This window comes from Ascaphus truei, chromosome 11, assembly GCF_040206685.1.
Source record: "Ascaphus truei isolate aAscTru1 chromosome 11, aAscTru1.hap1, whole genome shotgun sequence".
Classification (NCBI taxonomy): Eukaryota; Metazoa; Chordata; class Amphibia; order Anura; family Ascaphidae; genus Ascaphus; species Ascaphus truei.
In genome coordinates this window covers 38,324,534-38,348,727 of record NC_134493.1, presented here as the reverse complement: position 1 = coordinate 38,348,727, position 24,194 = coordinate 38,324,534, and the positions used below count along the sequence as shown (strand labels likewise).

At 52.6% G+C, this 24,194-nt stretch overlaps 1 protein-coding gene across 1 annotated transcript in view; it reads left to right on the top strand.

The window, feature by feature from the left end:
* NHERF2 (NHERF family PDZ scaffold protein 2) overlaps window positions 1-22,307 on the top strand; it is an 88,594-nt gene extending 66,287 nt beyond the window's left edge. The window contains exons 3-7 of the mRNA XM_075565732.1: window positions 6,447-6,626; window positions 11,268-11,421; window positions 15,676-15,719; window positions 16,686-16,751; window positions 17,582-22,307. Coding sequence (XP_075421847.1) covers window positions 6,447-6,626; window positions 11,268-11,421; window positions 15,676-15,719; window positions 16,686-16,751; window positions 17,582-17,740 — 603 coding nt within the window. The 3' untranslated portion in view covers window positions 17,741-22,307. The remainder of the gene's footprint in view (window positions 1-6,446; window positions 6,627-11,267; window positions 11,422-15,675; window positions 15,720-16,685; window positions 16,752-17,581) is intronic.
* Window positions 22,308-24,194: the final 1,887 nt, after the last annotated feature.

Genomic DNA, 24,194 nt, shown 5'->3' with positions numbered 1-24,194 from the left:
AACTCTTAATACCATTTTTAATGGGTTTTAATGCCCTGAGCGTCCTTTCCTTTGCTTGCTGTAGCCGGCTCTGGCTTTTTGAGCCCTGCAGTGCAATAGCATTTGCGCCAAATTTTCACTAAGAGGAAAGTGTTGCAGTGCTCCCAGCAGGAGACTGTATATGAGGTGAAAGCTGTAACATTAGACAGTGTTACCCGTAGTAAGGCAGCCGGTCCTCGCTTATCCGACGTAATGCGTCCCGCAAACCGCCGTCGGATAAGGGACCGTCGGATTGCGGGTCCATGTTAATCGGTGGCGACCGTCCAATAAGCGGGTCCGACGTCCGATAATGCGTACAGCGGACTGCATTATGCGGCGTCGGATAAGTCATTTAACAGAAAGCGGGCCGTAGGACACCGAGGGACACCTGTAGAAGGATATGTTGTAGCTGTTGCATTTCACTGACAGAAGGATGGATTCAGCGGCAGCCATTTATTTAGCCCCAAGAACAGGATACAGGAGGGCCCCGGGCATGCGGCGGTTTCCGTTCTAAGAGGCCGCCGCAAAGCGAAAATCGCCGTAAAGCGGAACCGGCAATTTTCAGTGTGCGCATGCGCATACCGGTAATTCGCCCTTCCACGCATGCGCAACCTCGGAACACCCCTCATTCTGCGCATGCGCGCCCTCGGACCGGCCTTTTCTGTGCATTGGTGTTCTCGGATCAGCCCGTTCTGCGCTTGCGCAGACATGACGGCCCCCTTCTCAGCATGGCCCTTAGCCATTTTCATGTCCTTGACAGAATGATTGAGCCACTGGTTGAGCCTGTGCTGAAGCAGATTATCCCTAATACCTGACCTATTGGTGGCCCTTGAGGACTGGAGTTGGCCACCCCTGGCTTAGTGAAAGCTAACCAACATTGTCCTAATATCCTCAGTCTTCCTCCATCTATCATGTGTTACCAGGTAAAGTACACCCCAGCACCTTGGCATCTAGTCCTTAGTAAACCACCACCCTCTTTCTCCCACCGACTCCCCACTGCTTGGGCACTCTAAGCTCCTTCTCTACTGCACCAGTGTGCAACTCTGTTGTTGCTTGTTGCCTTCACACGTCCGTTGCACTGCGCCGCAGAACATGGCGCGTTACACATCAGTCCTAATAAGCGTGATGATGATGATGATGATGATAATAGATTTTGAGTCTGTTCCGATGAAGTTTTAGCGGGTGAGAAATACTTTATAGGGTAATTATTGGCCAGAGGAAGATGAGATGCTTTCCAGATAGAATGAGGAGGCCCTGAGAGATGTGTGCTGGTGAGGTTTAATGAGACGCTGCTTGGTGTGGGGGGGGTGTTGATGAGATACAGCGCTGCTTGGTGTGGGGGGGGGGGTTGATGAGATGCAGCGCTGCTTGGTGTGGGGGGGTTGATGAGATGCAGCGCTGCTTGGTGTGGGGGGGGGGTTTAATGAGATGCAGCGCTGCTTGGTGTGGGGGGGGTTTAATGAGATGCAGCGCTGCATGGTGTAGGGGGGGGGTTTAATGAGACACCACGCTGCTTGGTGTGGGGGGGTGTTGATGAGATACAGCGCTGCTTGGTGTGGGGGGGTGTTGATGAGCTACAGCGCTGCTTGGTGTGGGGGGGGGGGGGGGTTGATGAGATGCAGCGCTGCTTGGTGTGGGGGGGGGGTTGATGAGATGCAGCGCTGCTTGGTGTGGGGGGGTTGATGAGATGCAGCGCTGCTTGGTGTGGGGGGGGGATTTGATGAAATGCAGTGCTGCTTGGTGGTGGGGGGGGTTGATGAGATGCAGCGCTGCTTGGTGGGGGGCGTTGATGAGATGCAGTGCTGCTTGGTGTGGGGGGTTTGATGAGATGCAGTGCTGCTTGGTGGGGGGGATTTGATGAGATGCAGCGCTGCTTGGTGTGGGGGGGTTTTGATGAGATGCAGTGCTGCTTGGTGTGGGGGGGGGTTTGATGTGATGCAGTGCTGCTTGGTGGGGGGGCAAAGGGGGGTTGATAAGATTCAGTACTGCTTGATGGGGGGGTTGATGAGATGCAGTGCTGCTTGGTGTGGGGGGGGGTTGATAAGATGCAGTACTGCTTGATGGGGGGGTGGGGTTGATGAGATGCAGTGCTGCTTGGTGTGGGGGGGGGATTTGATGAGATGCAGCGGTGCTTGGTGTGCGGGGAGGTCTGATGAGATGCAGCGCTGCTTGGTGTGCGGGGGGGGTTGATGAGATGCAGTGCTGCTTGGTGTGGGGGGGGGGGGGTTTGATGAGATGCATCGTTGCTTGGGTTGGGGGGGGGTGTTGATGAGATGCAGCATTGCTCGAGCTGGGGGGTTTGGTGAGATGTACCGCTGTTCGTGGGGAGGTTGATGCTTGGCTTTTATCAGCATTCCTGGTGCTTTTAAAGATACACCCTAACCCATGCAGCCTGATACTGTACATCTCTAGAGGCCCTTCATACTGTCAGTCTGGGCTGCCAAGGCTGCTGTACCATGCAGTGCAAGGGAAAGACGTACACAGGGGACGTGGGTGTTTGGGTTAGAATCTTCCATGTTTACAGGATCCTCCAGCAATGAATGAGTTTACAGTATGTACAATCTGGCTTCACTGACGTCAAATGTACAATCTCATCCGAATAAATAGAAAGCAAATATTCAGCACTGTGTATATATATGTGTGTATATATATATACTCAGTGAGTAAAGACACCAACTCAGAAAGCGATGATACTGAGTGTGAGGCAGGGGAACCTGGTTCTACTCCCAGTGTCGGCCCCTTGTAACCTTGGGCATGTCTCCCTGTGCCGCAGGCACCAAAAACATAGATTGTAAGCTCTACGGGGCAGGGAGTGTGTCTGTAATACATCCTGAGTACAGTCCTGTGTACTATGTGCTATACTGTAATTGGAAAGTGCTTGGAGTTCCATTTGGAGAAAGGTGCTATATGCAATAAAGTTTGTGTGTGTATGTGCAGAAGATTATCCCTCATTGTGAGTGACCGATACCACTATTTTTATTTCCCCATGCAGTGTTGAGTGCCACAAACTAACAAAGTAATGAAAGTTACTGTGCAGATCACAAGTTTACTGACAGGTGTGCCAGGAATTTAAATCGCTACAGGTCAGGGCGACAGATTGAGACAGATTCCTCCCCATATATACTACGCAGGCTTCTGCCATAAGAATCCCCCTTCTGGTGCTGAAAGACCCCTTGACCAGTGAGACCTCTTCCAACACCGAAAGGTTCCTTGTGGCAGAAGAGTTTTCAATGAATATGGCCCTATATTGGGAAAAGTAAAACAGACCCCATTTAGTGTGTCCGACTAAAGGGGAAATATCTAACAGCCATAAAAGGGTTAACGTCGTCAGTGCCAGAGAGGTCGGCGAAGCATTGCTCTGCACGGAAGGGAATCTGTAAGTGAGCCACCTGTGCTGAAGCAGGGACTGATTGAGCCACCTGTGCTGAAGCAGGGATATCCTTAAAATCTGACCTGTTTGTGGCCCTTGAGGACTGGAGTTGGCCCTGGTTTAACCGCAGACAGACCTGTCGAGCGTTGCCGGTGTTGGACAATGCAAAGCTGAGAATTTGGGATGCAAAGCAGTGTTTGATCGTCACACACTGGCCCTGGCTAATCACCCACTTGTTACCCTGCGCTGGTAGAAGAGGCCCCCGTGGAAACGGCGATAAGGGTTGTGTATTATTAACCCCTTCATTCATGGTCTTGTACATTGTACGTGTGTCCGGTTCAGGGGGCTTTCATGTAAAATGCTGTTAGTTATATGTTACCCCAGAGGTTCTCAAGATCCCCCAACAGGCCAGATTTTCAGGATATCCCAGCTTCAGCACAGGTGGCTCAATCAGTGTCTCTGTCTTTGACTGAAGCAGGGATATCCTGAAAACCTGACCTGTTGGGGGGGGTTCCCATTCGCAGAGCGTTGCTGGACCCTCTAGCACGTTAGGGGGTTTATATTTCAGCTCCAGGGACCCCTGGACCCCGAGACACTTAACTCCGCAGGTACTTCGTGATTGTTTAATCTCCCGTGGCACGTGGGCTCAATAGGCCGAGGCTTCCATGCCGCAGGAGATATAAACCTCCATATTGTTTACCCAGGCAGGGGCGCCTTCGAAAGTAGATATTTCAGAAACCAGGGGAGCTGGTCCCCCCCCGGAGCGGAAATGATCGCGGGTTAGCCACGGAGACCCACCTAGAAAAAATAATCCCTAGAAGGAACTGCATTTTTAAGCCGAAATCCACACTGCCCTTTCCCCCTCCCCCCCCATATTTGCAATCCCCGCTGGCAGTGAAGGGGTGAAAAATGTGAATGGTTCAGGATGCACTGAAATCCCAGTCTGATTATAGACTGACTTCTGTAATTCAGGCGGTGCTGACAGCAAGCTGTGTAATGCGGCAGGCAGAAGCTTATAGGGGTCCCCATGTTAAAATGGACATGAAGCAAAAGGTGATATTGTGTGTGTTCATTTACATGTCATTACCCAGAATCCCTGGCTGCAGTGGAAGCACTGCATGCTAAGAGATAATGGGGAAAGGCAGGCTTGCACGTGGCAGGTTCTGAGGCATGTGAATGTGCTCACAAAGTGTTTTATTTGCTGTACTCGGTGGAGGGTTTTTGTCACTTTTTTTTACCCACCATAACTTATATAAGGTGTGGCTGAGACTTGTATAGTGAAATCGGAATACTTGCCCGTGCTAGATCGTTGTTTTAAACCAAGCAGGGTTTCTAACCAGGGGTGTGTCACGGGGTGTGTCACGGGGTGTGTATCGGGCAGTCGCATTTCTAACGTCGAACAAAAATCCGGGATATGAAAATGGAAGCTAGATCTAATAAGAAAGAAACTGGACAATAACAGAACTCACACAAAGAATCAGGAACTAAAGCAAAACGTTTTGATTTGACTCGAGGAAATCATTTTATTTAGTAGACACACATTTTGTTAATTGAGGAAGTGTTTCTGGGTAATATGTGGAAGAGCCCTCGCCAGGAAGTAATAATGCTGGTAATAGGCACAGTACCGCAGTTCTGCATGGACCAAAGTGGCAGCAGTGCCGTGACTGATAAAAACACATCTATTGTTTTTAAAATGTTTTAAAAAAACAATGTAAATCAAATGTGCGAATGATTTGAGCAATGTTTATGCTATAATGTAACCCTCCCTGCCCGGCTTTTAGGGAGTTTAAATCGCTGACTACTCAGTATGGGGTTACCTTTGCTGGATTCAGGCGGCTGGGTGATGAGGTAGCAAGGGTGTATAAAAATGGGCACCAGGAACTTTTGTAGTACAACTGTCATTTATCCGGGTCCCCAGCACGGGGACCCACTCATCCACATTTTGACACATTGCACTGTATTTTATATCAGACATACATGCTTAACACTCAACACTTGAATGGAGGTACTTTGACTTAGTTACTCTACGTAGATGTGGGACCCGGCCCCCCTTGTTGCTTCGGAACCATCAGTACTAATCTGATTACTCTGGGCGGGTTTAATGGAATCCTGGTGGGTCTTTCTTACGTGACCCAATACCTTTTGCCTGTTTGGGAACTGTCACTTCCATACAGAGAGATGAAGAATATTGATCCGCGGTTAGCGCTGATCCGCCGGCACCCGGGAGCCATCTTTCCCGAGAGCCTCTGTGGCATGCAGGATTCCTTTTCCTTAACTAGTCAAGACTCCATTCCTTCTTTTGGGGATCCTAGTTTGAAGGGTACTGTCCGTATCTACAACATAATAAACAGGGGGGCCTAGTCTGTGCTATTACCTTATAAACATTACTTATCTACTCTCCCCGAGGCTCCTCTCCTCTTGACTTCTGGGAACCTAACCTTCACGAACCTTCCCCTTCTCGAATATACTCTCCGTGATGTTATGGTCCCTTGGCAACACAGGGTGGGGCCCGATTCACTCCAACCTTCTAATAACCCTTCAGGAGGGGGATTACAAGTGTAAGAAGGGACCAGGGAGCGAGTCTTTTTAAAATAATTACTTTTATCTTAATAACAAATGTAATGGTGCTTCACATGGGTGTGAAGATAAAAAGTAGTCTACAATGCAGGGGTGGGCAACTCCAGTCCTCAGGGGCCACCAACCGGTCTTTGACTGAGCCACTGATAGAGCCACCTGCACTGAAGCAGGGATATCCTGAAACCCTGACCGGTTGGTAGCCCTTGAGGACTGGAGTTGCCCGCCCTGCTACAACTGGTACTACTGAACAAACTTTAAATTCAATGGAGATTTTGCAGCAATCACTAGATTGGGCAAATGGCTCTTATGTAGCAGTCATTTTTATACTGCCAAAAAAGATGTATTTAAATGAATTAATTAAGTTTGTGGCCTAATAGAATGGATGGGTGATGTCCGGGGGGTAGGCTATTAGCATGTAAAACTGTTGCATGATGTTTGCTGATGCCTAGAAACGCTGGAATGAAGGTGTGTGTCTCTGCAGGATGTCAACGGACAGGTGAGGGACCGCTGCCCCCGACTCTGTCACTTGAAGAAAGGATCCAATGGATACGGCTTCAACCTGCACAGCGAGAAGTCGCGGCCAGGCCAGTTCATCCGATCGGTGGACCCAGGCTCTCCAGCAGCCAAGGCCGGACTCAGACCGCAGGACCGACTGCTTCAGGTATGGATGACCATTGCGATGGTACGCGGTATCGCTGCTTTTATTTACAAGCCAGGTACTCTTATCTTCTTATCATTGTTCTAACACTGACATTCACTGCAGCCAGGGATTCTGGGTAATGACATGCAAATGAGCACTTATTGGGCAGCGCAGTACAAGGGGCGTTGTGTAATAGAAGAAGGATAAAGCATACAGGAAATGTAACAGAATGGTTTCATATTTTTTGTAATGGGTGAATAAAAGAACAGAAATGTTAGCGTGGATGAGCGTGGAACGTGGTGGATTTTCTAGCGTGTCTTTGCTCTATTCTGCGCAGTGTCACAGGTCACTTGATCTGGCTCCAGAGCGCCCGAGACGGCTGAACCCTGGGTGCCCCCCTGCCCGGGGGATCTGTCATCTCCACACGCGGCAAATTGTGTCCCCTGCTCCATGGGTGCTTGTGCATTATGAATGCGGGCAGCGCAGCCATGCGAAGGGGAGAGGGGGGCAGTGCCAGCAGGGCGGGGGGAGGGTCTCGTTTTTCCTTTTTTATTCGGCACCTCAGACAAACCACCTGGGGGGAAGCTTGGGAACCTGATCCGCGGGTCCAGCCGCGCAGACATGCTGAGCCGGAGGCTGCCATGAATATTTCATGCCATGTTGTGAAAGAGAGAATTCCCAAAGGGCCGTTACTCAGAAGTACTGCAGTGTGTATGTATCCGTGTACCTGGAGAGAGGAGCACACGGGGGTGTCCCAGGATGCTTTAGATACTTTGTCTTCACAGACATTAGACACAAGCATTTAAAGCAGCAATCTCTCCCCCTGAAGCCTGTACGAGTTCGCATGTCCTGAGCTTTACATGAATGTTTTTCTAGTATTAAAAAAAACACGTGATTTTTTTTGTTGTTGAAATCTCTGGCTTCTGAGGTTACCATGGTAACCTGTAGACCGCACTGGGCTCTGGGGCGAGCGCCATTTTAACCTCCACTTTATATTTGACATGCTCCTGAATGAAGTCGGCTGCGCTTATAGTGCCGGCGACGGTGACGTCACGCATGCGGTCGCTGGACAAATCAAATTGAGATGACTTCCAGCGATCGCGACCAAGCCGTCGTTCCGTCACGCCGCGCTTACTATAAGCGCACGCGAAGGCAGCAATGCATTTGTTGTGACGCGACGTCGCGTCGCTGTCGCCGGCACTATAGGTATAGAGATGCTTGGCGCATTTAAATACCTTGTTCCTGATGGACGCGTCCTAATTGCTGTTGCGCGCGCGCTTGGACCGGAGCTGTGTTTGGGGAGACAGTAGAATTCGTTTTTCCGGCGCAATGGCTGATCACATGGCACGGGAAGAGCCAATCAAAGTACAGCAGACTAAACGGGGGCAGTCAGAATGAATGCAGGGGGCAGAGGGAAGGGACATTAGGGAAGGGTTACATGGGCAAAAACTTTCATTCCATTAAGTGGAACATTGCGCAGTTATTGCAGGGCCTGAAGGGCCACTTTCCACCTCCTCTTTGTGAGCAGGGACAGTGAGAGAGGGGGGAGTGCTGAGGACACGCAGCGTTATTTAGAATTTCTTGAGAGATACAACGTGCGGCTTTTAGAACATCAGCCGCGTCACCCTAATAAACCTCCGATTATGCCAAGGTGTCCCCTTTCCCTTCATACCCCCCCCCCCCCTTCACACACACACACAAATTCACTTTGACAGAGGATGTGGCGGTGGGTGAGAGGGAGAGGTGGGTGAGAGGGAGGGGGTGGGTGAGAGGGAGGTAGGGGTTGAAGAGGATGGGAGGGAGAGGGGGTGGGTGAGAGGTGGGTGAGAGGGAGGGGGTGGGTGAGAGGGAGAGGTTGAGGTGGGTGGGAGGGAGAGGTGGTTAAGGTGGGTGAGAGGGAGGGGTGGGTGGGAGGTTCGAGGTGGGTGGGAGTGAGGGGGTGGGTGAGAGGGAGGGAGAGGTTGAGGTGAGAGGTGGTGGGTGAGAGGGAGGGAGATGTTGAGGTGGGTGAGAGGTTGAGGTGGGTGAGAGGGAGAGGTTGAGGTCGGTGGGAGGGAGGGAGAGGTTGAGGTGGGTGAGAGGGAGGGGCTGAGAGAGAGAGGTTGAGGTGGGTGAGAGGGAGGGGCTGAGTGAGAGAGAGGTTGAGGAGGGTGAGAGGGAGGGGCTGGGTGAGAGGGAGTGGGTGGGTGAGAGGGAGGGGGAGGGAGAGGTTGAGGTGGGTGAGAGGGAGAGGTAGGTGGGAGAGGTGGGTGAGAGGGAGGGGGTGGGTGAGAGGGAGAGGTTGAGGTGGGTGGGAGAGGTGGTTGAGAGGGAGTGGGAGGGAGAGGTTGAGGTGGGTGAGAGGGAGAGGTAGGTGGGAGAGGTGGGTGAGAGGGAGGGGGTGGGTGATAGGGAGGGAGGGAGTGGTTGTGGTGGGTGGGAGAGGAGGGAGGGAGGCAGAGGTTGAGGTGGGTGAGAAAGAGGAGGTGGGTGAGATGGAGGGGGTGGGTGAGAGGGAGAGGTTGAGGTGGGAGGGAGAGGTTGAGATGGGTGGGAGGTTTTATGGGAGGTTAAGGTGGGTAGGTGGGAGGGGCTGGGTGAGAGGGAGGTTGAGGTGGGTGAGAGGGTGGGAGAGGTTGAGGTGGGTGAGAGGTAGAGGTTGAGGTGGGTGGGAGGGAGAGGTTGAGGTGGGTGGGAGGGAGAGGTTGAGGTGGGTGGGTGGGAGAGGTTGAGGTGGGAGGGTGGGAGAGGTTGGGGTGGGTGAGAGGCAGGGGCTGGGTGAGAGGGAGGTTGAGGTGGGTGAGAGGGAGGGAGCAGCATTGCCCAGAACAGCACAAAGTAATGATTGCTGCCAGGATAGAGCAGTACGTAGTTGCTAAGGAACCAGGGAAGGGGCCTTGGTGTTTGTTTTCATTGTATGAGGGCAGGGAGTGGAGCAGAGAGAGTGTATTGCAGTGGGAGGGAGCCCTTTAACCCCTTCACTGCAAGATGGGCCTGCAAGGAAACACTGCAGCATAGGGACTGATCCTTCTCTGTGGCACAAAACATGATGGGAGACCCTGAGCTGTGAAATAGGGGTTTGTGGTGGCATGTCAGAGAAAGCAAACCTCTGGTTACTCAATAGTCTGTATCATGTTTATACACGGTGGATAATATGTTGACAAACCCATATCTCTGGGAGGAAGTGCTGGTAATAAATGCACCCATTATTCACAGTTCAGCAATGCGTTTAGTGTATGAAAAAAAACTGACTGTCACAGCTTAGTATGATGTGCGCGTGTGTCACAGCTCTGCACTGTGTGTGTGTCACAGCTCTGCACTGCGTGTGTGTGTGTCACAGCTCTGCACTGTGCGTGTGTCACAGCTCTGCACTGTGCGTGTGTGTGTGTCACAGCTCTGCACTGTGCGTGTGTGTGTGTCACAGCTCTGCACTGTGCGTGTGTGTGTGTCACAGCTCTGCACTGTGCGAGTGTGTCACAGCTCTGCACTGTGCGTGTGTGTCACAGCTCTGCACTGTGCGTGTGTGTCACAGCTCTGCACTGTGCGTGTGTGTCACAGCTCTGCACTGTGCGTGTGTGTCACAGCTCTGCACTGTGCGTGTGTGTCACAGCTCTGCACTGTGCGTGTGTGTCACAGCTCTGCACTGTGCGTGTGTGTCACAGCTCTGCACTGTGCGCGTGTGTCACAGCTCTGCACTGTGCGCGTGTGTCACAGCTCTGCACTGTGCGCGTGTGTCACAGCTCTGCACTGTGCGCGTGTGTCACAGCTCTGCACTGTGCGCGTGTCACAGCTCTGCACTGTGCGCGTGTGTCACAGCTCTGCACTGTGCGCGTGTCACAGCTCTGCACTGTGCGCGTGTGTCACAGCTCTGCACTGTGCGCGTGTGTCAGTTATCGCACCTGTGCATATACAGTATATCGCAGCAGCGCACGGGTACGTGTATATCACAGCGGCGCACGGGTCCGTGTATATCGCAGCGGCGCACGAGTCCGTGTATATCGCAGCGGCGCACGGGTCCGTGTATATCGCAGCGGCGCACGGGTACGTGTATATCGCAGCGGCGCACGGGTACGTGTATATCACAGCGGCGCACGGGTACGTGTATATCGCAGCGGCGCACGGGTCCGTGTATATGGCAGCGGCGCACGGGTCCGTGTATATGGCAGCGGCGCACGGGTACGTGTATATGGCAGCGGCGCGCGGGTACGTGTATATGGCGGCGGCGCACGGGTACGTGTATATGGCGGCGGCGCACGGGTACGTGTATATCGCGGCGGCGCACGGGTCCGTGTATATCGCGGCGGCGCACGGGTCCGTGTATATCGCGGCGGCGCACGGGTACGTGTATATCGCGGCGGCGCACGGGTACGTGTATATCGCAGCGGCGCACGGGTACGTGTATATCGCAGCGGCGCACGGGTACGTGTATATCGCAGCGGCGCACGGGTACGTGTATATCGCAGCGGCGAACGGGTACGTGTATATCGCAGCGGCGCACGGGTACGTGTATATCGCAGCGGCGCACGGGTACGTGTATATCTGTGCACAGGTATGTGTATATATTGCAGCGCCGCATAGGTATATATATATATATTGCAGCAGCGCACGGGAATATATATATATATATATATGGCAGCTCTCCCTGCTCCCCGCTCTGTGTGACCTCCGCCCCTCTGGTTTCAGGTGAACGGTCAGAACGTAGAGAGCATGAAACACTCGGACGTGGTGGCCAACATCAAGTCCAAGGAGCAGGAGACGACGCTGCTCGTCGTGGACCTGGACACCGACGAGTATTTCAAGAAGCTGGCGATCAGCCCGACCGAGGCTCACATCCAAGGTGTGGCGAGGCTGCGGCGGGACGTGTAGGCCGAGGGCTGCATGTGCCTCAGCACGTATGGGCCCATGTTTACTAAGCAGTGATGTGACACCTTACAGCTTATTGAAGTGAATGAGTCGTAAGGTGTTTCCTTATGTGCCGAGTAAAAAAGCCCCATAATGTTGTGTTATATATGATACTAGCTGAGAGACCCGACGTTGCCCGGGATGTAAATGCGTAATAGGTAGTATTATTTATAAATGGTGGAACAATAGGTGAGTATTTGTTGGAAAGGTTGGATAATAATGTTGAAAAGAAAGATGGAAGAAAATGTAATACGATGTTGTATAAAAATGGTTTATTGTAAACACACCACAGTACAATGTATATTTTGGTGACATAAGTGATGTGAAAGTGTGAGGCGTGTGTCCTGCTAGGGTGTGAGCGAGTGTGAGGCGGCGGGTGGGTGTTCAGTACGGGTGGCGCATGGGTAGTGAGTGCTGGCTGTGGTTCGGGGTCCTGCTAGGGTGTGAGGCGGCGGGTGTGTGGCGAGTGCGGGTGACAGCTGGTCAGTGATATTGTTGCGTAGGGGCAGGATGCGGCAGGAGTGTGTGGGGTGGGTGAGAGGCGTCGGGTGTGTGTCGAGTGGCGGGTGTCTGTTAAGTGCGTGCGGCGGCTGTGTGGCGCAGGGGTGTGAGCGGTGGGCGGGTGAAAGGCAGAAGTGCGGGTGGGCGAAAGGCAGAGGCAGGAGGGCGGACGAAAGGCATTGAAGGAGGGGAGGTGAGGTCGAAGGGGTGGTGAGGGGAGGTGAAGGGGAGGGGAGGTGAGGAGGATGGGTGGTGAGGGGGGGGATGGTGAGGGGAGGTGAAAGGGGGGGCGGAGGGGAGGTGAAGGGGGGGCGGAGGGGAGGTGAAGGGGGGGCGGAGGGGAGGTGAAGGCGGGGCGGGGGGAGGTGAAGGGGGGGGCGGAGGGGGTAGGTGGGAAGGGTGGAGGTGGGGGGCTGGGGGGGAGGTGAAGGAGGGGTGAGGGTAGATGAAGGGGGCGTGGAGGGGAGGTGAAGGGGGGTGGTAAGGGGGGGGGAGGTGGTGGGTAGGTGGGAAGGGGGGGGAGGTGGGAAGGTGGGAAGGGGGGGAGGTGGTGGGAAGGGGGGGAGGTGGTGGTAAGGGGGGGGAGGTGGTGGTAAGGGGGGGGAGGTGGTGGTAAGGGGGGGAGGTGGTAAGGGGGGGGAGGTGGGAAGGTGGGAGGTTGTAAGGTGGGGGTGAAGGGGGTGGGGGTGGAGGTGGTGGAGGTGGGGGTGGAGGGGGTGGTGAATGTGGGGGTGGAGGGGGTGGTGAATGTGGGGGTGGAGGGGGGGTGAAGGTGGGGGTGGAGGGGGGGGGTGGGGGTGGAGGGGAGGTGAAGGTAGGGGTGGAGGGGAGGTGAAGCGGGGGTGGAGGGGAGGTGAAGGGGGGGGGGGTGGAGGAGGGGAGGTGGAGGGGAGGTGAAGGGGGGGGGTGGAGGGGAGGGTGGAGGGGAGGTGAAGGGGGGGGTGGGGTGGAGGTGAAGGGGAGGTGAAGGGGGTGTGTGGAGGGGAGGTGAAGGGGGGGGTGGAGGGGAGGTGAAGGGGAGGGGTGGAGGGTAGGTGAAGGGGAGGAGTGGAGGGGAGGTGAAGGGTGGGGGGTGGAGGGGAGGTGAAGGGGGGGTGGAGGGGAGGTGAAGGGGAGGTGAAGGGGGGGTGAAGGGGAGGGTGGAGGGGAGGTGAAGCGGGGGTGGAGGGGAGGTGAAGCGGGGGTGGAGGGGAGGTGAAGCGGGGGTGGAGGAGGGGAGGTGAAGGGGGGGTGGAGGGGAGGGGAAGGGGGGGGTGGAGGTGAAGGGTAGGGGAAGGGGGGGGGGTGAAGGGGGGGGGGGGGTGAAGGGGGGGGGTGAAGGGGAGGTGAAGGGGGGGGTGTGGAGGGGAGGTGAAGGGGGGTGTGTGGAGGGGAGGTGCAGGGGGGGGGTGAAGGGGAGGTGTGGAGGGTAGGTGAAGGGGAGGAGTGGAGGGGAGGGGAGGTGAAGGGGGGGTGGAGGGGAGGTGAAGGGGGGGGTGGAGGGGAGGTGAAGGGGGGGGTGGAGGGGAGGTGAAGGGGGGGGAGGTGAAGGGGGGGGGTGGAGGGGAGGTGAAGGGGGGGGGGTGGAGGGGAGGGGGGTGGAGGGGAGGGTGGAGGGGGGGTGGAGGGGAGGTGAAGGGGGGGTGGAGGGGAGGTGAAGGGGGGGGTGGAGGGGAGGTGAAGGGGGGGTGGAGGGGGGGGTGGAGGGGAGGTGAAGGGGGGGTGGAGGGGAGGTTAAAGGGGGGGTGGAGGGGAGGTTAAGGGGGGGGTGGAGGGGAGGTTAAGGGGGGGTGGAGGGGAGGTTAAGGGGGGGTTGGAGGGGAGGTGAAGTGGAGGGGGGGTGGAGGGAGGGGAGGTGAAGTGGAGGGGGGGTGGAGGGAGGGGAGGTGAAGTGGAGGGGGGGTGGAGGGAGGGGAGGTGAAGTGGAGGGGGGGTGGAGGGAGGGGAGGTGGAAGGGAGGGGAAGTGGAAGGGAGGGGAAGTGGAGTGAGGGGTGGGTGAGGGGAGGTGAAGGCCGCTCACTCACCCGTCCGGCCGTTTCCTCACCCGTCCGGCAGCTCCCACGTGGATCTGAGGCGGGAGGCAGCGTGTTGTGGCCGCTCCCCCCGCTGTGTCCCTGGCGCGCGCTCGCTCACTCCGCTCCCCCGCTGACTGTAGCGGCGCCGGGGGGGGGGGGGGGTGGAGGGGAAGTGAGTGAGGGAAGGTGAAGGGGGGTGAGGGGAGGTGAAGGCCGCTCACTCACCCGTCCGGCAGCTCCCTCACCCGTCCGGCAGCTCCCTCACCCGTCCGGCAGCTCCCTCACCCGTCCGGCAGCTCCCACGTGGAGGGGGGGGGGGGTGAAAGCGCGGGAAACAGGGAGAGGCGGAGCCTCCGGGACCGGTGGGGAAGAGAGCGGGAGATGTGCTGCTAACACTGTGAGCCCCGCTAATGTATGTAACACCGTGTGTGTGGGGGGGTTGTGTGTGTTTAGTGATGTGTGTGTGTGTATAGTGATGTGTGTGTGTGTATAGTGATGTGTGTGTGTGTGTGTGTGTGTGTGTGTGTGTGTGTGTGTGTGTGTGTGTGTGTGTGTGTGTGTGTGTGTAGTGATGTGTGTGTGTGTGTGTGTGTGTGTGTGTGTGTGTGTATAGTGGTGTGTGTGTGTGTATAGTGATGTGTGTGTGTGTGTGTGTGTGTGTGTATAGTGATGTGTGTGTGTGTGTGTGTGTGTGTGTGTGTGTGTGTGTGTGTGTGTGTGTGTGTGTGTGTGTGTGTGTGTGTAGAGTGATGTGTGTGTGTGTTTGTGTGTGTGTGTATAGTGATGTGTGTGGGGGGGGGGGGTTGTGTGTGTTTAGTGGTGTGTGTGTGTGTGTGTGTGTCTGTGTCTGTGTGTGTGTGTGTGTGTGTGTGTGTGTGTGTGTGTGTGTGTGTGTGTGTGTGTGTGTGTGTGTGTATAGTGATGTGTGTATAGTGATGTGTGTATAGTGATGTGTGTGTGTATAGTGATGTGTGTGTGTGTGTGTGTGTGTGTGTGTGTGTGTGTGTGTGTGTGTGTGTGTGTGTGTGTGTGTGTGTGTGTGTGTGTGTGTGTGTGTGTGTGTGTATAGTGGTGTGTGTGTGTGTGTGTGTATAGTGATGTGTGTGTGTGTGTGTGTGTGTGTGTGTGTGTATAGTGATGTGTGTGTGTGTGTGTGTGTATAGTGATGTGTGTGTGTGTGTGTGTGTGTGTGTGTGTGTGTGTGTGTGTGTGTGTGTGTGTGTGTGTGTGTGTGTAGTGATGTGTAGTGATGTGTGTGTGTGTGTGTGTATAGTGATGTGTGTGTGTGTATAGTGATGTGTGTGTGTGTGTATAGTGATGTGTGTGTGTGTGTATAGTGATGTGTTTGTGTGTGTATAGTGATGTGTGTGCGTGTGTGTGTGCCCTTCACTCCGCCTCAGGCCAATGAGAGATGTGCGGGGGCGGGCGGCCCAAGGGAGCAATCTCATTGGCCTGGCCCAAGGTCCAATGAGATTGCCGCTAGGGACACGGGGAGGGGCACAGGGAGACACATACAGACCCGGACACATAGAACACTTTCACAAATATATAGTAGATGGGAGTATACATGGTGATGGTTACATATATGGCATGCATGATAACTATGGTGGGACGTATATAAGGCATGGGGATGTATATAGTGGGAGATGCTGTATAGTCTGCAGCATGATTTACTGATTCGTTGTATTTTCAGGTCCTATCCTCCAGTCTCTGACCAATGGAGGGACAAAAACACAGGTCAGTTTGTTCTTCTAACGCAGAGCACAGCTTTTCATGCATCTCCTTATACACAGTACTGAAGAATACAAGCACTTGCTGCCCTTGTGCAAAGAGCTTGCAGTCACTATATCGATGCTGTGGCTCAGGAAGAAGTGACTTGGGGGCCAATGACTTAGCTCAGGGGTGGGCAACTCCAGTCCTCAAGGGCAGGTCAGGTTTTCAGGATATCCCTGCCAGTCTTCGACTGAGCCACTGATTGAGCCATCTGTGCTGAAGCAGGGATGTCCTGAAAACCTGACCTGTTGGGGGGTCTTGAGGACGGGAGTTGAGCGCCCCTGCTCTAAGTGGAAGAGAATATTTAGACTGCCGTGCGTCTGTAGTCTGAGACTGCAACGCTTTGCTGCCACACTGGCACTTAATGGGATAAAACGCAAAGCAGGCTCCCCCCCCCCCCCCCATGGGGATAAAGCATTGCAGCCAGAACCTCCCTGCCCTCAGCCACCTTAGTGTCACCTGGCTTTAATTATCACTCTTGATCACTCTCGGCTTCGGCTCTGACCTTGGCAGCCTGTGTGTGAATGTGGCAGAGATGGCCTCAGATCCATGCCCTTGGTACCTGGGTACTCGGTGTAGAGTTGGGTCAGATTTACGTTGCCTGCACCCCACGTTTCTCATAGCCGGATAGGTCCTGGAGAAGTGTAGATTTGTTATAGGTTATAAAACCTATTTTATGGACCCATGTGAGAGATCTTTATGTTTTACATTATAATGCACGATGTTTCTAAAACCACCCAGGCCTCTTCTCCGTGTGCACCCCGGATAGAGAGATCTAACACAGAAGCCCCTGCCTTATTCTGGGGCAGCAGTGTGCGAGTACCAGGCATTGTGGCATTTAAACCAGTGCTTGTGCATTGGAGATGAGGACCTTTCCTTCCTGAGGACCTGGAGTGGTGTCACAATGTATCCCTGCTTTGTGTTTTACAGCTGAATGGGGGATCCTCAACTTCTTCATCTCACAGTGATCTGCAAAGTCCAGACAAAGAGTCCCAGGTAACCCCCGCTCCCTCTGGGCAGCGCCTCCTAGTACCCACGGGAACTAATGCCAGAGCCATGTTTAAAGTAAGATTGATGCTTTTTGTGTGTGTGTGCAAAATCTGACACTAAAGCGCAGATCCACTAAGGGGTGCTAAGCTTTAACATGCCTTTATTCCCACTGATATGAACGGGAGCTGCAGCGTGCTGAAGCTTAGGATGCTTTGGTAGATCTGGACCTTAGCGTCAGATTTTGCAGCAAATAAAAAAGAGAAAGTTAGTAAATAAACACAAGACTTGGGAGGGGTGGGACTTCCTCTGGCTTCTCCCTTTTGTCTCATTTCACAGTATGTTCAACAAGAGATTGCACCACAGGCAGACCCCCCTCCCCTTATCTCTGTTGGCTCTCTGATAAGGACAGGGTGGTGAAAGGCAAGGGTGCTCAACTCCAGTCCTCAAGCACCCCCCCTTCCACAACAGGTCAGGTTTTCAGGATATTCAACCTTCAGCACAGTCGACTGAGCCTCTGATTGAGCCACCTGTGCTGAAGCAGGGACTGATTCCGCCACCTGTGCTGAAGCAGAGATATTCTGAAAACTTGACCTGTTGGGGGTAGCTTGAGGACTAGAGTTGAGCACCCCTGGTATAAGGGTACAGAAAACACTTCATTGAGAAACTGCACCCCATTAAAGGCCCCTTAGAAAGTGAAAGTGTCATTAATTTCAAAGGGACAAGAGCAGCGATTAGTTAGTGCAAGCAAGCTAATTAGATGAAGCCGTTTACAAAAGGTCATTTGTGGCCAGCCACGGCGGGTATATTAACACTTCCCCCGCCCCGTCTCTCTGCAGGGAGGTGACCTTGATCCGAACGACCCTTTCGAAGAGAGCGGGCTGCGTCTCAGTCCCACGGCAGCCGAGGCCAAGGAGAAAGCGCGGGCAAAGCGAGCTAACAAGCGGGCTCCCCAGATGGACTGGAGCAAGAAGCACGAGATCTTCAGTAACTTCTGATCCCCCCCACCCCCCCGGGATATGCGCAGGGGGCGGGGGCCCCCCAGGACACAGACCCTCTCTCACTGCAAACCTATAGGGGAGCCGCGATTACAGAGACTCGGACTGCAACCAACTGACCACATGGGAGGCACAAGTCTTTCTCTGTTTAACCATTTCAGCTACATGTCATTTCAAGGCATTCTCTTTTGTCTTTAACTCCTTCGGCAGCGAACGTGTCGGCACAGGACTAAGCTGAGGTTGCTCAGCTGATGAGCCAGGCATTTGCGTGAGCCGGAGAACTGTCGCCCACCGTCACCGTGCAGAGACGCTATCGCTATGCGAGGTTCCTGGGTTCAATCCCAGGCATGGAGGGCACGGCCCTATTTCAGGCATGTAACCTTCCCTGGAATTATTACAGCCAAGGCAACCAGCGTGTATTTAAAGGGGAAATGTTGCAGTCCAAGAGTGCTTGTGGCGAGAACTCAAAGCAGGGCCGCATTGTAAAACCCAGGCCCATTATAATGCTGCAGTGTGATGTTCAGGTGAGCGCCCTGGTTATAAAGCAACAAGAGGCCATACCTTCCTAGCCCCCTTCTCTGGTTGCAGCTAGGATTAGGATGCATTGCAATTACATATTATAATCCCTGTGGTTTGTAATCATATAGCAACACCCCAGTGCAACCTCAGGAGTTGGGTTACCTTCCTGTGATATCTGCCTAATGCTGTGACGTGACAGCAAACATCAAAACAGCCGCTTACATTATAACCCCCGATCTTGCAGACCAAGGACATACTTGAAATACTTTGCGTATTTCAATGTGTGTTTCTTGGCAAAATATCCTATTAAATGGAAAAAAAAACAGCACTGCATAAAAAAATCTGGATTGCACAACTGAGATCTCCCCCCAGTCATTAATGATAACCGTGTTTTATGTTGTAGGATGTAACATGGTTTTTAGTGATTTGTCGCTGCTGCTTTATAAATAAGCTCATCACCAGGCCCCCACCCTCTCAACGGTAACCCAACTCCTGAATCGCATTGCTTTGCCAAGCCTTTTCCTCGACATGTACAAAGTGCTCTGTTTCTCTTTCCTAAAAGCTCACTCCAATCCCCCGAAAAGCAGCAGCTGCCCCCGGCCCCAGTATGATTACTGAGTATGGGGAAGATGCTCTCTGCCTCCCGTGGAAAAGTAAGACTATCACACGCTAAGCAGACCCCCGAGGGTTCCACATTCCTCACATCGGCCCAGCACCGCTGGCTCAGGCTTCCCCACAGATACGCAGATGTTTTTAGTTAAAGAGAAAAATAACAGTGACTCAGACTGGAGCCGATCTGAATCTGCCCCCAAGCACTGGGATAAATGCCCCTTCTGTGCTGTCCCGCGTCCAGCCTCCTCTGTCCAAACTGGGGCCTCCCAAAAGATGCAGTCACTTCTGGGGAGTAAGACCTCCATGTGCAGAAGGAGGCATTGAAGATGTCACAAAAGTGAAGATCTGCACAAACGAAAGGCCGCGCTTATAGTGCCGGCGACGTGAGGCTGCGGTCGCTGGAAAAATCAAATTGAGATGACTTCCAGCGATCGCGAGCAAGTCGTCGCTCTGTCGCGTCGCGCTTACTGTAAGTGCACGCAACGGCGGCAATGCCGCGACCGCTGTCGCCGGCACTATAAGCGCAGCCTAAGACTGAGGGACAGTGGAACGGTGAAGCTGAAAGTGAGCAAGACTCCCCTCCAAATGGGTGGGAATTGCCTTTTACAATTTGGGTAAACATCATGTAGTGTAACCTTGAAATAACTCGTTCAGCAGGAATTCAGGAGTTAGGTTACCATCAGTTAAAATCAACGTTCAAAACCTGCAGTCCCATTAACGAAACTAGATGTGCATGATGCAGACATGCGGAACCCAGGTTGGTTTAATCACTGCAGGGAGATCAAATACATGCTGGTAAAAAAAAATTCACCGCAAATAAATACCCCCCCCCCCAAACCCAATACTTTGTTACTAGTTCCTGATGTGGGGATGCAGATGGATCCTGCAGAACTGTTGTTTAAACCAATGTCTCCCCCTGGTGGCTTTAGGGAAGTCTTCCAGTATCAATGACTTCAGCTGAGTTCTTCCCACTCAGAGCTGTTTCTGCTATTGATTAGTCCAGTGGTTCTCAACCTTTTTTTGTTTAAGGAACCCTATACTGTAATTATATAGTCAAAGTCTGAGGAACCCCAACCCTCTCTAATAGCGCGTCTGAGATCAGATGCATTGTAAGGAACCCCAACCCTCTCTAATAGTGTGTCTGAGATCAGATGCATTGTAAGGAACCCCAACCCTCTCTAATAGCGCGTCTGAGATCAGATGCATTGTAAGGAACCCCAACCCTCTCTAATAGCGTGTCTGAGATCAGATGCATTGTAAGGAACCCCGACCCTCTCTAATAGCGTGTCTGAGATCAGATGCATTGTAAGGAACCACAACCCTCTCTAATAGCGTGTCTGAGATCAGATGCACTGTAAGGAACCCCGACCCTCTCTAATAGCGTGTCTGAGATCAGATGCATTGTAAGGAACCACAACCCTCTCTAATAGCGTGTCTGAGATCAGATGCATTGTAAATTCTTCTGTATTTGGTACAATTTTCAAATGACTGGAAAATTGCAGGGAACCTTTAGGGGACACTTTCCTTAGAACCCGTTGAAAAACACTGGATTAGTCTATAACCTGTAAGTCTTATTCTGATACCGCTTGAGCCGCTGTAAATTACAGCCCACGTTATGGGTGAATCCCTTGCAAAGCAATGCGTTGCAGGCCCCTGTGATAGGCAAGGGATTAAGCTTTGTATATAAAGGCTGGTTTGGGATACTTGACCAGTACGCTCTGTGAATAATAAGGTGGAGACAGAAGAATTGGTTCACGTTCCCCCTGCACACAGGTCCTTGTTAAACACATTGTGAAGCCCGGACTCTATACAAATGATTGGGGGAGCAAGCGGAAAACATCCCATTTATTGGGGGACCCCATCATGACATGGGTTGGAAGGAGATACTCTGGGATCTACTGATGATAACTCAGGCGTATGACTTGTTTTAATTGGGATCAGAGGTCATTAGAAATATTACCATGGTTTAAGAGTCTGGGGTGCAGTGCCACTTAGTGGTGCATTGGGTAAAGGTGTTAAGTTATGTGGAACGCCCCCTGCAGAATCGGGATACAGTGTTGCAGTATATCGCATGTTGTTAGGAAGGTGTTACATGGCTGAGCGCTTTTACTTTACTGCATCCGTAATAAATCAGGCTAAGTGTGGCTGTACCTTAAATAGGTTGGAAGCTTCTGAAGGTGAATGTCTCCAAGGGGAGCAGGAGTTGGGTTACCCGAAGGTCATTTCACCGTGGGCAGCCATTTGACTTGACCGTAATTTAACACCGGTGAATCTGTTCACTGCCAGATCAGCCGGCAATACATTCCTGGCCCCTCCGGGGTTGAATGGATTAGACCAGGGGTTCTCCACTCCAGTCCTCAAGACACCCCCAACAAGTCTGGTTTTCAGGTTATCTCTTGACTGAGCCACCTGTGCTGAAGCAGGCTCTTCGACTGAGCCACTGATTGAGCCACCTGTGCTGAAGCAGGCTCTTCGACTGAGCCACTGATTGATCCACCTGTGCTGAAGCAGGCTCTTCGACTGAGCCACTGATCGAGCCACCTGTGCTGAAGCAGTGATTTCCTTAAAACCTGACCTGTTATAGGGTCTTGAGACCTGGAGTTGAGAACCCCTGGGTTAGACAAATGATAGGGGAAAGTGGTAACAGGTCCAAACTGTCTCGATGGAAATGAGCACGTGTTATAGAGGGACTGCAGCAATGAGCACGTGTTATAGAGGGACTGCAGCCACGGCTGCTCTTCTGCGGGATGGAAGGCATGTTTTGCAAAGCGAGGATATATGTGAAATAAGTGGCAAGGGACTGCCTGCTGGGGCAGACTGAAGTGGAAATGTCCGAGCAGAGCTGATGAAGACGCCATGCTCTTCCAGACTGTCCCCTCTCCAGTGGAATGACTTGAGTCCTCCGGGGGACTTCCTGGGAATATGAATGTTTTGTTAATGTACTATATATACACGGCTCCCAGTTGGGAGCCCAGGATATTTTGCAGGATCGGATCCTGTTGGAAGGAAAACGAAGACAAGAACTGCACATCAACCCAGTGACTGCACGTGGCCCTACGGCTGCCTATATGTGACTGCATGTGGCCATACGGCTGCCTATATGCCACTGCACGAGGCCATATTGCTGCCTATATGTGACTGCACGTAAACATACGGCTGCCTATATGTGGCTGCAAGTGGCCATGCGGCTGCCTATATGTAGCTGCACGCGGCTATATGGCTGCCTATATGTGACTGCACGTAGCTATATGGCTGCCTATATGTGACTGCACATGGCCATATGGCTGCCTATATGCAGCTCTGTTTGGAATCAACATATTTTTGTACTTTTAAACCTGTAATTATATAAGGCATATATAGGAGACCAATTATCCACTGCATACAAATAAACATAACGTGTAACACAGCAATGTGCATAATAAATGGCTTTCCCACATACGTGTGTGTGTGTTTGCGTGTGTGCGTGCGTGCGCAATAACCAAGTGAGAGAACACACCTCTGAGCTGTGTGTAGCACTACGGATATCATTATACCCATGGGCAAGACACTGTGCATCCAATATACCAGGGATCCTCAAGCCCCCCCCTCCCCCCCCCCCCAACAGGTCAGGTTTTCAGGATATCCTTGCTTCAGCACAGGTGGCTCAATCAGTCCCTGTCTCAGCACAGGTGGCTCGATCAGTCCCTGCCTCAGCACAGGCGGCTCAATCTCTGATTAAGCCACCTGTGCGGAAGCTGGGATAGCCTGAATACCTGACCTGTTGGGGGGGGGGGGGGGGGGCTTGAGGAGTGGAGTTGAGCGCCCCTGCAATATACACAGGAAATATTTCCACCAGCCACACTTACAGCTAAACTAAAAAAAAACGTAGGAACCAAGGGATTACCTGCCTGGGTCTCAAACGTAGAACTGCCATGATTCTCACAAGCAGACTCGCTGTGGGATTGTGTTCCTAGGCTTCCATTTGCCAGACATGCAATACACAGTGTCATCAATGCGGGACAGTCTGACTGCAGTCACGGGACCAGGCTTTCTATCATTGATAAAAGCAGCGTGCGAGTCCAATGGGATCTGAACTGTTTCTGTAGCTGATCAACAGATGAAAGGATTTACCTCCCGATATCGTTTTATTCGCAACCAGTGAAATATCAACTGTGTAACTGTAAATAAACCAACACTGAAACATTATCATTCACTCCTTCTTCACCCTTCCCCTTGGGAAGTGCATTGCAAGCCCCAACTAGGAGGCGCTATTACTTTAAATCCCATTTAAAGCAGCAGTCCAAGCTGCCGGTTCTCCCCCCCCCCCCTTTATTTAATATGCGCATCAATACAATCCACACGATGATAACTAGCTAAGTCGCCGATCGATCCGTTCTCGTGTGATCGATCGGCGAAGATTAGGCTTGGGGTTTCACTAAATGGCTGTCAGTGCAGCAGAAGAGATACAACGTTCTGTGGGGAAGATCATGTGACCAGGCAGTCACTAGATACAATTGGTGCACTGCTAGAGAGAGGGCAGGGCTCAAAAAGGGGTGTGCCAGAGCCTGTTTCAGAAGAGGAAGGCGATGTGACTTTGTAAAAGGTTGCTATAGAAACAAAAAATGCTCGTATCATTATATTACATTAAAAATGTCATTCAGAGTTTTAAAAAAAATGCTACAAGTATTTTCACATAGTACAGAACTGATTTATTTAAAAAAAAAAAAACATACATAGGATATTGCTTGGCCTGCAGCTTTAAAATGGGGTGGGAAGAGAGAGGAGGGGGCGGTAGATGGAAGCTGGGGTGTTAAGAGAGAGATGGGGTGGAAGAGAGGAGAGCTGAGGTGAAAGAGAGGGGAGCTGGAGTGGAAGAGGGGCAGAGAAGCGGGCACCGACCCTGAGGCAAAGATCACGAGCACAGCAGTACAGGCTCATTGTGCCGTGTATACTACTGACAGGTGCAGTCACACAAACCCACATCTTCAACCCTACTGGTGAGCGGAGAAACTCCCTTCCCCTCATTTCACTGGAATGGCTCTTGCAGGGACACAGCTGATGCCCTGTAAATGTCAGTGTGCACTGCTCTGTACACCCCGCAGAGCGTTCTGCTTTTCCAACAGACCTCCCTCTACAGTTTAAACCACATGTTGGTGATTTGGATTTAGGCCGCAATCCACACTGATCGCCATTTTTTGGCCATGTTCACTCTAATAATAAATGTATTACATATGCTTTTCTCACAATGGGACTCAAAAATAAGAGATCTGTTCTTGTCCAACGCTGCTTTTATTTTTTAATCCAATTCTTTGTCCAGGAGATAGAAGTGTTTGAAATGTAAAGT